The sequence below is a fragment of the Cyprinodon tularosa genome, unplaced genomic scaffold (assembly GCF_016077235.1).
Source record: "Cyprinodon tularosa strain WSP-4 unplaced genomic scaffold, ASM1607723v1 ctg184, whole genome shotgun sequence".
In the NCBI taxonomy this organism is placed as follows: Eukaryota; Metazoa; Chordata; class Actinopteri; order Cyprinodontiformes; family Cyprinodontidae; genus Cyprinodon; species Cyprinodon tularosa.
This window is the reverse complement of record NW_024038639.1, coordinates 119,403-134,088: the sequence shown is the minus strand read 5'-3', so window position 1 is coordinate 134,088 and position 14,686 is coordinate 119,403. Positions and strand designations below refer to the sequence as shown.

The following is a 14,686-nucleotide window of genomic DNA, read 5'->3' as shown; positions in this document are numbered from 1 at the left end:
TTCTATTTTACTAAAGATTTATCGATGTAAAAAAAAGCTGTTTTTAATTGTATATAATATATTTATTGTATATAATAATATAGATTTATTGTATATGCATGCATGACAAATATAATGAATTGGTTATTGTTCTTGGGGGGCCCTAAGCTGTCGCTTAGTTTACTTATGTCTCAGTTCTGTATTATTCTGTGTAGCTGATAGAAGATGTGATGTTTTGTCAAATACTTTGAGGATCAACATATTTTTGGCAAATATGAGATGGTACATGTTTGTTATTTTATGGTTTGTGGAAGGATTTCTCTTGATCTTCTATTAGCTATCCTGTATCCATCTCCTGATGCCTTCATGTTTGTAATGGTCAGACAAGACCATTGAAAACAGATATAATGATAAAACCATTGTTTTCAGAACAAATACAACCGGTAGAGCCTAGCTGGCATGAAATGATCAATATTTTGAAGACAGTCTTATGCCCAATGTAAGGTACAGAATGTGTGATACTGAGCTGGTTTGTCTCCCAAACACCCACACTTTTTAAAGTGCATGATGTCATACATAGGCTAAAAGAATGGGATGTGTTTAAACAGGATTGTTATTAAAAAATATGACATAATTACAATTTATTGGAAACGAAATTTCCTTTTTCCATCCATCCATCCATCCATCCATCCATCCATCCATCTATCCATCCATCCATCCATCCATCCAAAGTCATTATTTACACTAAGGACATTATTACATGTTGAGCATTTGACCACCAGGTGGCAGTAGAAGCAGAGTTTTAATGTTTCTTCTTCGCAGGAGGCAACTGGAAAACTAATCTTCTGATGTTGCTTGGTAAATGATTGATGAGGATATCTTGTCTTACATACTTCAGCTCAGTGCACTGATTTATTATCTTCGTATTATTTTATTTCTATACTTTTGATAGGTTTCTTGTTGGGGTTTTTTTTGGCCAAAAATGAAATAGTGGTTCTCCTCCTTTTCTCATTTAAAAAAAGGCACATTTAGAACAGAGCAATCACTAAACACTAGTTACTATGAAAGATTCTTTTTTTTTAATGAGGACAAACTAATTTGATCTTACATACATTTTTCATTTGAGTAGAGGGTACATTGCAAATTTATGCTTTAAGCTTTACAAAACAAACTAATACAACAACATATTGTGGTCTTTGATCATTGCAAATATGACTTTCTGATATAAAATTGACTTAATGGGTGTTTATTAAAGTACATTATACTTAAACAATATCTAAAATTTAACAACAGTGCTTCAAAATATCATGAGATTGTCAGAAGAATTTTATTTTCAAATGATTAACTAGTCATGAATTTAAATTATTATAGTATGATTATGAAAAACTGTAGAACATCTGATGATTTAATATATATCTACGCTTTTGGACAAAATAAAACTGGGTTCGGCTGCAGTGTAATAAAATGAGATTATTGAAATGTTTCATTAAACAAACTTAAATTATTCAGAACCCTCTGAAGCTTGTGGAAAGCTTTGCTGTTATTGTGATTAACTTCATTAGATCCTTTTTAATCTAAAGTGATTCAAGCTTAAGGCTTCTCCGTGTTTTAGTTAAAACATGAAGAAAATTGAGGGGAATTACTTTAGCTTGTTAATTCTAATGACTCTGCCTAATTGTACTTTTAGCACAAATTGCTACATTAAGTTAACTTTCACCACAAAGTGCAGGATCCGCCTGGGAAGAGAAAAGGCAATTTGATATATTTTAAAATATATTTTTGGTGTTTTTACTTTAATATGACAGATGAAAGACGAAGGAATGAAATGTTCAAAAACCAAAGCAAAGTAGATGATAGTGACCATCTCATTAAAGCTCTCAGGACATCATGAAAAAGCAATTTCATAAGACCCTTCAGCCCATCCAGAATTTTAAGCCAAAATATCTATGAAATTTGAATAAAGTTGAAAGCACTCAGTGTGATTAAACGCACATCTTATGGGATTCCTTTTAAAATACATATTTCCATCACATTTTGCAGATGGATTGCATCATGTTTAAAGGAAATCTAAAAATAACAAAACTCAGAACATTCATTGGAAACCTGATAAGCCTGATCAGGAACTAAACTTGTATGCTTTTGTTGTGCTTTTAGTTAATGATTCCAACTATCTATTAGATTTTTAATTTGAGCTAAAGAAAGAAAACAACATTTGCTGAGTTTCTATTCTAAAAGCAGGTCCTCTAGAGTTTGTTAAAAGTATTTATAATTAAAAAGCTAAAAACATTAATTTGAATGCCTTCATTTTTCTTTATTCTAAATTATGACTACAACTAAAACTACAACATTCAATGATTGATATACATTTAAAAAAATGATGTTTTCACATTTGCGATATATTGTTCAACCTTTTCTAGTTATCGGCCTGGAGGGTACTAATATTGCAATAATAGTTTTGGCTGAAATCTGATATATGCACATATGTTTTATTTGTACTCTGCCACAATACAACATTATGCTGCACTTCATATTCCTCAAATGACCTTTGCATAAATGTGCATGCTTTACTTGCTTGTCAGTTAATGTAATATAGAGATGGACACTAAGTAAAGAGAAAATTGATCTATTTACACATTGGTGTTATTAGCCTTGTTGACTTAAAGCAATACAATGCTAGATGTAGGTCCTGGCCTTTCGATGTGTTTGGTCTATCTTCATACTCCCTTCCTCCCACAGTCCAAATGCATCTATTATAGCCTGGCCTCTTTAAATTGCCATTTAAAATTAGTGTTGGCTTGCATGGTTATTTATTACACACCTCTCTGTGTTGCCCTGCAGTGAACTGGTGACCTCTTCAGGATGCATTCTGCTTCTCACACTTTCACTAGTTGAAATAGACACTGTGACCCTTAGTAGTAAATGGAGAAATGGGAATGTTGTCTTGTTTCTGTACCAAAGCAAACTCATCCATTAGTCCTCAGTGTCTGTAGACCTGCTGTCCTGACATCCTACATCATTTAGGTTCCTGTTGGCCAAAGAAAACAAATAAGCACATATCAGGACACCTTGCAGATTGCCATCGCTGTAAAGTCACGGATAGAGATATCAATACACCTGCTTCAAAAACCCAATGTAATCTTGATAGCACTGTGGAGAGCATGTTCTTTGATTTCTCCAGTGAGTTTAACACAATCGAGCCTGATTTGCTTTGTCAGGAATCTCAGAAGACACAAGGGAAGGCCTGGACAACGGCCCGGATTAACGATTACCTGACATACAGACCACGGTTTGTGAGACTGAGGGGTCATGTATCTAACCAAGTATTCAGAAGCACAGGAGCACTGGAGGGGATGGTGCTCCCACCATTCTGTTTTACTCTGTACATCTCAGACGCCCAGTACAAGACAGACTAGTCTCATCTGAATAAAACTCAGAGGACTTTTCAGTCGCTAGTTGCATCAGAGACGGACAAGAAGCTGAGTGCAGAGAGCTGCCTGACCGCATAGCAGCATAGTATGAAAACAATCATCTTATCTTAAAATTAAACTGAGAGATTGATGATTGTAGATTCAGGAGAAACAGGATTTGGTCAAACACTGTTTTCATTGTGGAAGAATGTGGTGGAGGAGCCCCTCTGTGCTATACTGGACATTCAACGGTAAAGGCAACTCCAAGAAAGAAATGAGTTTTTGGGGATAGCTTTGGTCCTTCAGTGTGTGCAACTACATGCTGCATATATTTTATAAAACTATTTTGAAAATTCTGTCTCTTCTGTAATCATTTCTTAAGCTTGCAGCATCAAAGCTTTTGGCACTCATGCTTTTATCACTTACTTGCTGTTTATTTATATTCAGCAGATTTTACTATGTTATTTGCCTTTGTTTTTTATTTATGGTCAGGTCCTTTCATTCCTTTGTGTTCTTTTACACTTTGTTCATCTTCTGCTCTACTCATCTCTGTATGTACTCCTGAGTAGAGCCAAAAAGAAAAGCCAAAAACCAGTCCTAAAAAGACAGTGATGGAGGCTTTGAAAATTGGTGGGGTGAAATAGAACCAGGCCAAGTGGAGCCATTGGAAACAGAGTTAGTTATTAGTGTCTTCTTGATTCTATTCTTTATGCATTTGGATTTATTTCTCTTAGATTTTAGTCTTTTCACTTGATTAGTTCCTTTGTTTAGCTCCCTTTGTGTTAATATGTCTTCTCATCTCTGCCTTCCTGCTGTCATTCTGCCACAACTGTCCCGCTCACCCCCTACATTAAAAATTGTTTGTAGCCAAACTTTTCTTTATTGGCCTTTGTAATGCAACTGAAAACAATTAGCTTTTTTCTTTTGTTAAATTCATGCACCCTTTTTTGGATTGTCCTGCTAGTGAAATGTGTGACTAATAAACTTACCTTGTCTTCATATTTTCTTTGATTACTTTTTAAACAAGTCATTTGTTCAAAACTTATATGCATTTTTTTTTTACCTTAGAAAAACCTTCCACCTCTAAACTTAAATCTCAGGTCTAACTTGAATTAAATTAGGGTCCTTTCTGAAACATCAACTCTTTGTACTAATTTAACCCTATTCTTAAGGTGACAGTTTAGAAGACCCATTTGCAGCAAAAGCTTTAACCTCCTAACTTATGTCTGTTACAAAGTCATGGTTTGTCCCGCATGACAAACTGTATTTACGGATTTGCAGTTATCCCTTCTGCTTCAAAACACTCAAACTACATAGTGCTCCACATAGAATAATGTTGCTTTTCTCTGTAAATGAAATGATGATCATTATGGCCAAACACAGCAAATTTCTTTTGGTTTTACAAGTGACCCTTTAGTCCATGTCTTTATAGGACTTATTTTACTTTAGATATTGTCAGATTTAATTTTTCCATGATCTAATATAAGTATTTGATTTCTCTCAGGTGTTCCTTAAAGTTTATCCCCAGCTGTCCCTGTACTCAATGCAGATGTTGTAAATTGATCTATCCGAAGCTAACTAAAGCCATGTCAAGGGTATAGACCTCTTATTGTACAAAAACATCAACATTTCAAGGAAAAATAGACATTTATTTAGGAGATCCTAACTTACCTTAAGCAGGAGAGGTTTAAATTGATTAAAACAAAATGCGAGGGCAAAAAAGTTTATGAGGTTTTATATAAAGGGTAATATCTGGTGTCAACTAGATTCTATTTCTTTTAGAAGTACCTTATTGTGAAAGGACAAAGTCTTTCTGTATGTTTTTTAATTAAATTGGTGTATTTTCACCTTGTCTAAATTTATTGGTGTGATAAAACAAAAATAAAATAATACTTCAAGATTCTCCCACCTAAAAGCTCTAAGCATAAATAAATAAAAACATATTCTTTGCCGACATCATCCACCAACAGATGCATACTAACCTATAGTAGATGTATAGAGACCATAACTTTCTTGGTGCGGGGTTTCATGCCTGTTAAAGGGTTGTGGGTGTGGCTTATGAACAGCACTGTAATCTGCCTCTTTGGCCTTCTGTCCAGTGGGAGCAAATAGTTGTATTAAAATAGATAATATTACAGGCCAAGCTGGGCCGAAGGATAGCACCCGCCAGACAGACCTATATAACAGATTGAGACAGGGAGAGGTAATCCTAAAGGGTTTAAATCTCTGCTCATACACGTGATTATCATTTTTTTCCTCCCTGTTTCTGGGTTATTCTGGGCGACTGCATGAGATGAACAAAATTATTTGCTGCTCAGTGGTTTCATTAAGAGCACAGAAAGTCGCTTAACTGTAAAAAAAAAGGGCAGCTCCTGCCTTTATGAATATTCACTAGTTTTTATTATGTTTTCTTTTTATTTCAAAGTCAATTTTAGAGAATAATCTGAGAATGTCTGTAAATGCAGATTAATTGTACCTCTGTTTGAACACACGTGGGGCCACCGTGGCAGGAAAGGACAAACAGCAAATACAGTATTACTCATAATCCTTCATAAGTCAGAAGGCCGAATGCCAAGCTTAGGTTTTGTTATGTTGCAAAAGGACAACAAAAGTGCTTTGTTATATCAAACTAAAAGTTATATTCCTGAAAGTGGACGCACAGCATGAAGATCGAATGTCTCCATTTAACAAGACAATGTGTTCGCTTTGGCAAATTCATAAAAAGTGCAACATTCTGATCAGATTTATTTGAAGATCAAAAACAATCTTGAAAACTCCACAAAATTAAAAACAAATCAACAAAAAAATTGAAGACAGAGATCAGCGTTTAATAACAGGCTGAAAATAAGTCAATTACAGTAAATAAACATGTTGTAAAGCATGTGTGTCATTTTCAAAGCATCCTTTCCAGGAGCGATTAAGCGCTTTTTTTGTATATAACATTGTGCATCTACTAAATCAAGCACACATGCACTAACAGTGGCATATTGGAGTGACACTAATCCCAGAACTAGATAAAAATGATGCAATAAACACAGGGCAAAAAATTGCCCCTGACCTAAATGTTAGCAAGACAGCATTGTTCAGGTGAGCATTCTCTCTGTCGATGGTGAAAATGTTGCTGAGGCACATATTTGTCTCTTTTGTGTTTTTACATTATAAAAAAAAGCATGTCATGAATATAAAATAGAGACATATAAGCATGCTTTGATCAAATAAATGGTCAACTAATGTTGCAATAAGGTGAATTTATGTAACAAAAGGAAAGGCAATTTAAAAAAAGAATGTCTAAAATCTGAAACAGGAAGGATACATTCCTATGTACATTATGGCTTGCTATCTGTGGCTTGACACTCCTACATCATTATTTAACAATAGCAATATAAAAAAAAACATTTATTATTTCCATGCGACAACCTTATAAAATGAAACCAACCTCTAAAGTCACAAAAAGTCTGGTTTAAAGTCAGAAATTATTTGTCTAATCTATGAACTATAACCACAATTTTTGTAATAACCTTAATCTCAGTGTAAAATTAATAATTCAGTCCTTGCATGTGAAGATTAGATGGAGTATATTAGTCAAACATGGATGACCAAATTGCATCTGATCTGTTTTACATTTTTAAAGAAGTGCAATTTTCACATTCCCCACAGCTTCATAAAGAGCAGTTAAACCTATAAAAACAGTTTAGCAGTGATGATTAAAATGAGAAAAAATAAAACACTTTGGTAAGCATATTTTGAGTGAAATTACAATATGTTGAAAAACGTGAGCAGAGCAAAAGCCCAGCAACTTTACAGCTCAATGATCATGGCACTGTGTTTACTCAGATGACACAGAAAAGAAGCCACTGATGTAACTTTCAGCTCTAGAACTCGGATAGGGGCTGGCATAATCAAATGAAGGTTGCTTTCTTCACTTTAGTGCAGGTTGCTTTCTGTGAGCCGTATTGTAGAAGTACTTCATTTTGAGAATCATCTTGTAATCTTACATCTCTTCAAATGAGTTTCATAGTGAACCTTCCACCATCACCTCCGTCCCCCCCTCCTCCGCTAACAGAAGACCGAGGAACAAAGTCAATAGTTGCTGTGTGCTTGATCTGACCTTTGCTTTGACTCCAGAAAAACATGAAGACGAAACAGATGGCAACAGAACTGAGGAATGACAAAAAGCCCATGGTAGTGGCAATTATCAGGGTCTTTGCATCAAAGGGGTATGGCTTGGCCATTTGAGCTGAGGAGTTGGCAGCTTGGGCAGTTGAAGGCTCAACCCAGCCTTCCTCTGTGAACAAAGGAATGGATCTGTTGCGTGGGAGCCCCTTAACATGTAAACCCACAGTCAGGCTGTCATTGCCAGCTGCATTGCTTGCCAGGCACTGATACGCACCACTGTCCTGAACCTGGGCAAAACGCACCTCCAGAGAACCATTTGGTAAAACTCTGACTCTCCCTGAAGAAGATATCACACTCTTATGGGATGAGATCCAGGTGATAACTGGTAATGGATCTCCATCAACCCTGCATAAAAACAGAACAGTGGTACCTTCTTCAACTCTCACCTCCTGTGGCCTGCGGTCCAAGATACGAGCAGGGCGACAGGTGAAAATCTTTGGGAGTTCCTTTTCTGAAAACTCTCTGAATTCCCGATGTTTTGCCAAATCAGGAGAAGAACAGGTGGGCTGATGTCCATCAAAGTTTAAGCGCAGCCTGCGACGGACCACCCACAGAAGTCGGCAGTCACATGCCAGGGGATTCCCATCCAACCGTAACACTTGAAGGTTCCCCACAGAATGGAAAACACTCTCCTCCAAAGTAGTTAGCTGATTTGATGTTACATTGAGCATGCGAAAGAAGGACAGTCCTCTGAAGGCTCCTGGTTCTATTTTTAGCAGACTTGACCCAGCAAGATGCAACTCCTGGAGTCTCAGGAGATCTCCTAGTAGGTTACCTTGGATGACAGTGATAGGGTTGTTGGACAAGTCTAATAAGCGCAGATACACCAGATGACGAAGTGCTGCGTAAGGAATTGAGCTTAGGTTGCATCTATTGATGACAAGTGAGGTCAAATTTAGACCGATAAGACTGTTTGCAGCCATTGTGTCCAATGTTGGCCAGTTTGAGATCACGAGGCTTCGCAAACGGTGGAGTCGTCGGAAAGCATTGTTGGGAAGTGAAGAAATAGCTAGGCGCATCATGCGGAGCTGTGCCAGGCTCTGGAGTTGAGACAAGGCCTCAGTGGGAATGGAGGTCAGGTTGCTGCGGTCTAAGTTAAGCTCTTGTAGATTCTGCAGGCCAAAGAATGCTCTTTGGGAGATGAAAACAAGGTCATTTCCCCCAGCTTCCAGTGTTTGAAGGTTGACCATTTCCTTGAATGTATAGTCCAGGAAAACAAGAATCTCATTCTGGCTCAAATCCAAAAAGCGCAGATTAGACAAGCCTGAAAACACTCCCACTGGAAGGATCTTGAGACGGTTGTTTTTAATTCGGAGTGTCCTAAGATTCCTAAGGCCCAAAAAAGCCTCTACTTCAATCATAGAGATTATATTATCACTGAGGTCCAACTCTTGAAGTTGTGGGAGGCCAGTGAATTGACGACGTCCAACAGTTTTAATCCTATTGCGGGATAAATCCAAACGCCTGGCATCGTTGGAAAAACCCTCTGGTATGGAAGTCAAATATTTGCCAGAGCAGATCGCTTCTCTTGCCTCAGGTCGGCATACACAGCGTGCAGGACAGCCTCCTGCAGAAACTTCCAGTCCAAAGCGTAGCAGGATGCTCCAAACCCACCATCGGACAACTGACTCCACGAACATCTTACTCCCTGCCTGAAAAAAAACCAGACATGATATCATTGCATGATCACACGCTCTCTACCTACATAATCCTTAACAAAGTGTAAACACAAACCGTTTCAGACTTGGAGTGCAGATTTTCATAACCATCTATGTTGGAACCATTCTTGGGTTAGGTCTTCTGTAGCGATTTGGTTTGTTTCTGAAACAATTCTCCAAACGTGTCCTAGATAAAACAAAGAAGTAGAAAAAGCAGGCCTTAGTAAAGTGTCATAAACAACAATGACATCAACATAAAAATAACTAAATTTTCCAGACCAGATTTGTTTCTTCAGGTTAACATCACCGGAAAAAACGATCAAGAAATAAGTAAAACATTTCCTAAATTAACTGTATTTACCCTTAATTTGAGTAGGTAAATGAGATAGTTTGCCAATGGAATGAGTATGTTTACTCTTAAAATAAGATAATTATATAGTATGCAGTTAAAATAAGACAATGCAATTGTTTATTCTTATTTTAAGTGTAAAATGTCCTGTTCCATTAGCAAGATGTCTTTTTTACCTCCTCAATCCAAGATCAAATGCACTTATTTGAAGTAAAAATAATTTTTTCCAGTGGTTCAAAGGGTGTAAACTTTCTTATTATACTATAAATGAACCATGTCACCCTAATTAGTTTGCCAACTCTAAATAAAAAAAAGCAACAAGTAACTTAATAATGGTTGTGACAGACGCAACTTTCGAAGCATTTTGTTCTTTCTTAAATGCTAAAACATATACTCTATTTTGCAGCAGTCTGCTACAGGAACGGCTGAGGCACAAGCTGTGTAAGGTAATGCAAACAAGTTGGGAACCATTTTAAACTCCAGACTCAAAGAAAAAACGCAGCTAAATAGAGCGATGTGCATTACTTATTAGAACTAAATCTGATGTCATTTAATCTGCTTCCAGATGTAATGAATTTTAATTATTTTTCCAACACATAGTAGCGTCCGTTGCAAGTGCAGAATTGTGTATAAAATGATATTCACAACAAACAGTAACAAAAACACATGTTTACGATACATCATGCTAATAAAATCAAGCAAACAACAAAAAAAATATATAAAAAAAATGGTAGTAGACTTGACCACATATTTAAGACAGCTGCATAACACAGCATGCTAAAGTTTCATAGCAAGTCTTTTTGGCAAAATAATTTCAACTTGCAATTCCTTCAAAACAATGACTAATCTCACTTGCTAAATTTCGTCAAAGTTTCAGGAATGAAATAAATTTGTAATATGACAATAAGGCTCATTATAACAATAAAAGAGAGAAACAATGTTTTATTTACCAAAGTTTCCAGTAATAAAGAATCAAAATATCATATGCACCAAAATCTACAGAAGAAAATATTATCAAAGCAATTTAAAATCTAACCTGGAGCAGCAGAACCTTAAACCTCAAGACATCTGACAATTTCCAGAGTGTTGCCCCAGCCTCACTGCAGCCTTTCCTTTCAGTGACAGAGCTGCCAACAGTCTCAGAGCTGTACAGGCTTTGTCTCATCGCTGTTCTCTAAGCAAACGCTTCTTATACCAACTGGGAGGGAGTGCTGACTCACAAGCCAAGACTTGCACTTTTAAACTCACAACACTCATGGTTGGGTGCTGGCAAACCCAAAAAGATTTTTAGGCAACCATTTTTTAAGATGGTGAACATTTAAAGCTGATCCATAAGGGCAACAATTTGATTCATTATTTAAATTCGATTTTTATCAAATGTAAAAATAAGAATTTCTCATAATGTATAGCCTATTCTATTAAAGAGAAGTGTGAAAAAATAACATAGCTTGATTAAAAGAAAAACATGTTTACAATCTTACACGCCTAAAATGACACTCTGCTCCTTCACACCTCTTTAAATATTAGTAATATTAGTACTGCATGGGTAACCTGTAAGATATTAAATTGATTTCAAAAGAATACAAGCAAAATTTTTAAAAACAACATTTTATGTGTAGATTATACGCGGAAACTACAGTTTAAATTAGTTTTAAATACCTTTCCCTAACCAAGCTGTCAGAGACAGAACCTGGCAGGTGTGTGAAATCTCAGGCTGGGTCACTTACTGAGCCCTTTCAGCCAATGTTGGATAAAGATCACCCTTCCTCTCAGTCATTTACACACATCATACAGCTGCTGGCTGCACAGAGGTCACCACGCTGACCCACAGCAGGGACCGACCTCATCCATCAAATCAAAAAGGGGACGGAGTGAGTGGGAAGGAAAGCATTTGGAATTTTCTCATCTATTTCTCACCCGGCTAAGAGAGAAGTCACAGGAGTTTCATATTACGGTGCTAATTACTTTGACTCTTTCTATTGCAGTCATTAGTTGTTCCAACTGCTGATTGAAGGTTAAATTTAAAGGTTATAAAACAAGCTTTTACTGGTGTTGCCTAATAACATTCCAGATTATCTGTAAAAGCATAAGGTAAATTTGCCTTTATTACATTAACTGGCCCAAAAATAGTCTGAAAACAGATTCAGAGTTATGATTTTTTTTAAAAACCTTCCACCACCACAATTAGCCAAGCATTATAGTTTAATTATTTTATGTTCTACTTATTTTAGGTTGCTTTAGTTAGGTCTAATAGGGTCTCTGTTGTAAGTACCAACGCTCTTGAATCTCCCTCACATTCTCCTCAATGTCTGGGGTTCAGTCTGCAAAGCCTGCTGAATCATGCTACCTCCCCTTCATCTCTCAGGTAAACCAATCAGTTGTCATCAACCAACCCCTTCCTGATCAGTCTGCTTTCTCCCCTCATACCAACCATGAAGTTCAGCTGACTTACGGTAGTTCTCTGCTTCTAGATTCTTGTTGCGTTTTTAAATGAACCCTTAAAACTCACAGATTCTGCATGTAGGTCAGAAAAACTACAAACCAACATTAAATAATAAGAGCCTGAGAAACTTTTAATTAGTGGTCTGACTTTGTCTTTCCCTTGGGTTCAAATGCGGTGTGTCACAAAAACCCGCTTTTGCAGCAAAATGCTTTTTATGTTTTGTGATGAAAGTGCTTCATCTGCTGGGTTTGAAGAGCTTCTGAAGCCCTAAAAAAAAGCTGTCAGACAAAATTGTGAAAACACCAAGTAAACTAGTGAGAACTGTTTTACCAAAATATCAAGGTTTTATATAAAAGGAGCATTTAAAAACATGGCTGACAAAAGTTGAATTAAGTAGATTATTTTCATCCTTAAAGCATTTGTCCTCATATTAAAACTTTGATTCCTCCTATAAACTAAGGGATCAATTTATTTTAAGCTTTTTACATATCTTTAACAGATTACTGCAAGTGGTAAGGGTTAGAAGTCCCCACTTATCATGATTAAATCACCTGATGTCCTTGCATAAAAAAATTCAATCCTAAAAAAAAAAAACATAACCAACTCTTTGATAAAATTTTTATTATGGCAAATTTGAACAGCGCTGCAGGGAGTGTCATGAGACCAGTCCTAAAAAACCTTTTAGCTGAACGTATTTTATTTACGGGGCCTTATCCAACTGATCCGACTTTGCCAATTTGGTTAGCTCTGCCCTTTCATCAGACAAAACTCATCAAGCCTCTCAGCCCGGGTCCGTTATCGCATTACATCAGTCTCTGGCCAGTTGCCATCAAATGTTCAGTCTGTCTTCAGCGACTGGACATAAACAAGGTTCTGCAAAATGTCTCTATCCATCTTTTCTTCATCATTATCCTTGTGTAATGATAATTTTAAAAATATGTTTTTTAAGATCAAAGTCATTAAGATTTCAAGATTTTTTAAACCAAAAAAAAATTTTACAGCTCAAAAATTCAGAGAAACAGAGGCCTAAAAATATTAGAAGAAGCAGACTTATTTATACAGTTTCCCATAAAATACAGATTTAAAATTACCCCACACTGCAGCAGTGGTATTTTTTTATGCTTTGTTGCTTGTTTGAGTGTTTGTACCATTTTATGTTAAGAAGATGTGGTTAAGTCTCTGTCAGCTCATCACTTCTAACCCCTGGGAGGTTTTCCTTTGCTTCAGGCAAAGCTGCTTCAGCTGCCTCATGCTGGATGGCTTTAACTTGTGCTGTTCAAGTCAAACCACAAACTTAAAATGTCAATGAACTCTGCAATTTGACCAGGCCATTCCGACACATTTATACCACTTAAGTGTTGCTTTATAGTGTGCTTTGGGTCATTCACCTGCTCAGGGGTGAACCTAGGCCAAAGTCTCAAATCACAGGAAGAAAGATTTACTTAAGAATATCCCCCTATTTAGAATCCATCTTTCGCTCCACTTAAACAAGTTTCCGAGTCCCTGTTGCTGAAAAACATTTCAATAGCACCATGCTGCCACCACCATGTTTCACTGTGGAGATTGCATTCTTGGAGTGATCGGATATGTTGGGTTTGAGCAAGACTCATGATTTTCCTTAGCTATCTAAAAAGTTAAATTCTAGTCCAATCAGACCAGAGTACATTCCTCCAAATATTTTGGGAGTCATCCACAACTGCTGTTTGGTAAATTCAAGACAATTTTTTTATGGATGGATGTATGACTTATTGTACTCCTATCAACAGACACTCCTGTTTCTGCTGTGGCACAATGCAGCTCATTCTGGATAATCATTAGTCTCTGTGCTGGCTGTCTGACTGATGTCCTTCCTTCCCAGTCTGTCAGTTTTGGGGGGTTGTCCCTGTCTGGCATGTTTTTTTATGGGACAGCACACATAGTGCTTGCCATTTGGTGTCAATTCCAAGAGATCCAATGACACTTAGCTTGCGCACAGATAGACTTCATTTTGATGATAATTGATGATAATTAATAAAAAAAATGTAATGATAAATAACTTCTAAAGGTAAAGGTCTAAAGGTAATTGGTTGTACCATCCATCCATCCATCCATCCATCCATCCATCCATCCATCCATCCATCCATCCATCCATCCATCCATCCATCCATCCATCCATCCATCCATCCATCCAGCCAGCCAGCCAGCCAGCCAGCCATCTTCTTCTCCCATTTAACCCACCAGGATTGCAGTGGGGTTGGTCCCTACCTCCAGCACTCTATGGTTGAAAGGCGGGGTTCACCCTGGAAAGGTCGCCTGTCCATCACAGATGTATTTCTTTATATTGCGTATTTATTCTTATTTCACTTTATCAACTTCTGCATATATTTATCAAATGACATAAGCTTATAGAATCACTTTAAATTACCAGTTGGAATGTAATAGAACACATAAGCCAAAGGAAGGGAATTATTTTGCAAGGTATGGTGACTGTCGCTGCTCATCCTGATGCTCATACTTTCTACTGTGATACTGCCAGAAGGAAGCAAGACACCCTGATTCTCTCTTAAATCAGCCTGTTCGTTTTTTGCCAGCATTATTGCCTCATTAGCTTTGAGAAGAAAAGATTCTCTCTGAGCATTGCTTTTTAAGTGCCGCCTTATCAGTCATTCCTCAGTGCTCCTCGTTGCTAAGTGTC

General features: G+C 36.9%; 1 protein-coding gene across 2 annotated transcripts in view; it reads right to left on the bottom strand.

Annotated features, from left to right (window-relative positions):
• Positions 1-6,193: 6,193 nt before the first annotated feature.
• Positions 6,194-14,686, bottom strand: part of lingo4b (leucine rich repeat and Ig domain containing 4b) — a 34,269-nt gene continuing 25,776 nt past the window's right edge. Inside the window, exons 1-3 of one of the 2 annotated variants that reach the window (XM_038282477.1) lie at positions 10,606-10,744; positions 9,297-9,407; positions 6,194-9,214 (exon numbers count right to left, since the gene is read on the bottom strand). In XM_038282477.1, coding sequence (XP_038138405.1) covers positions 7,388-9,202 — 1,815 coding nt within the window. In that variant the 5' untranslated portion in view covers positions 9,203-9,214; positions 9,297-9,407; positions 10,606-10,744 and the 3' untranslated portion in view covers positions 6,194-7,387. Of the gene's footprint in view, positions 9,215-9,296; positions 9,408-10,605; positions 10,745-14,686 lie in introns of those variants that run through there. The other variant, XM_038282478.1, reaches the window with a different exon arrangement.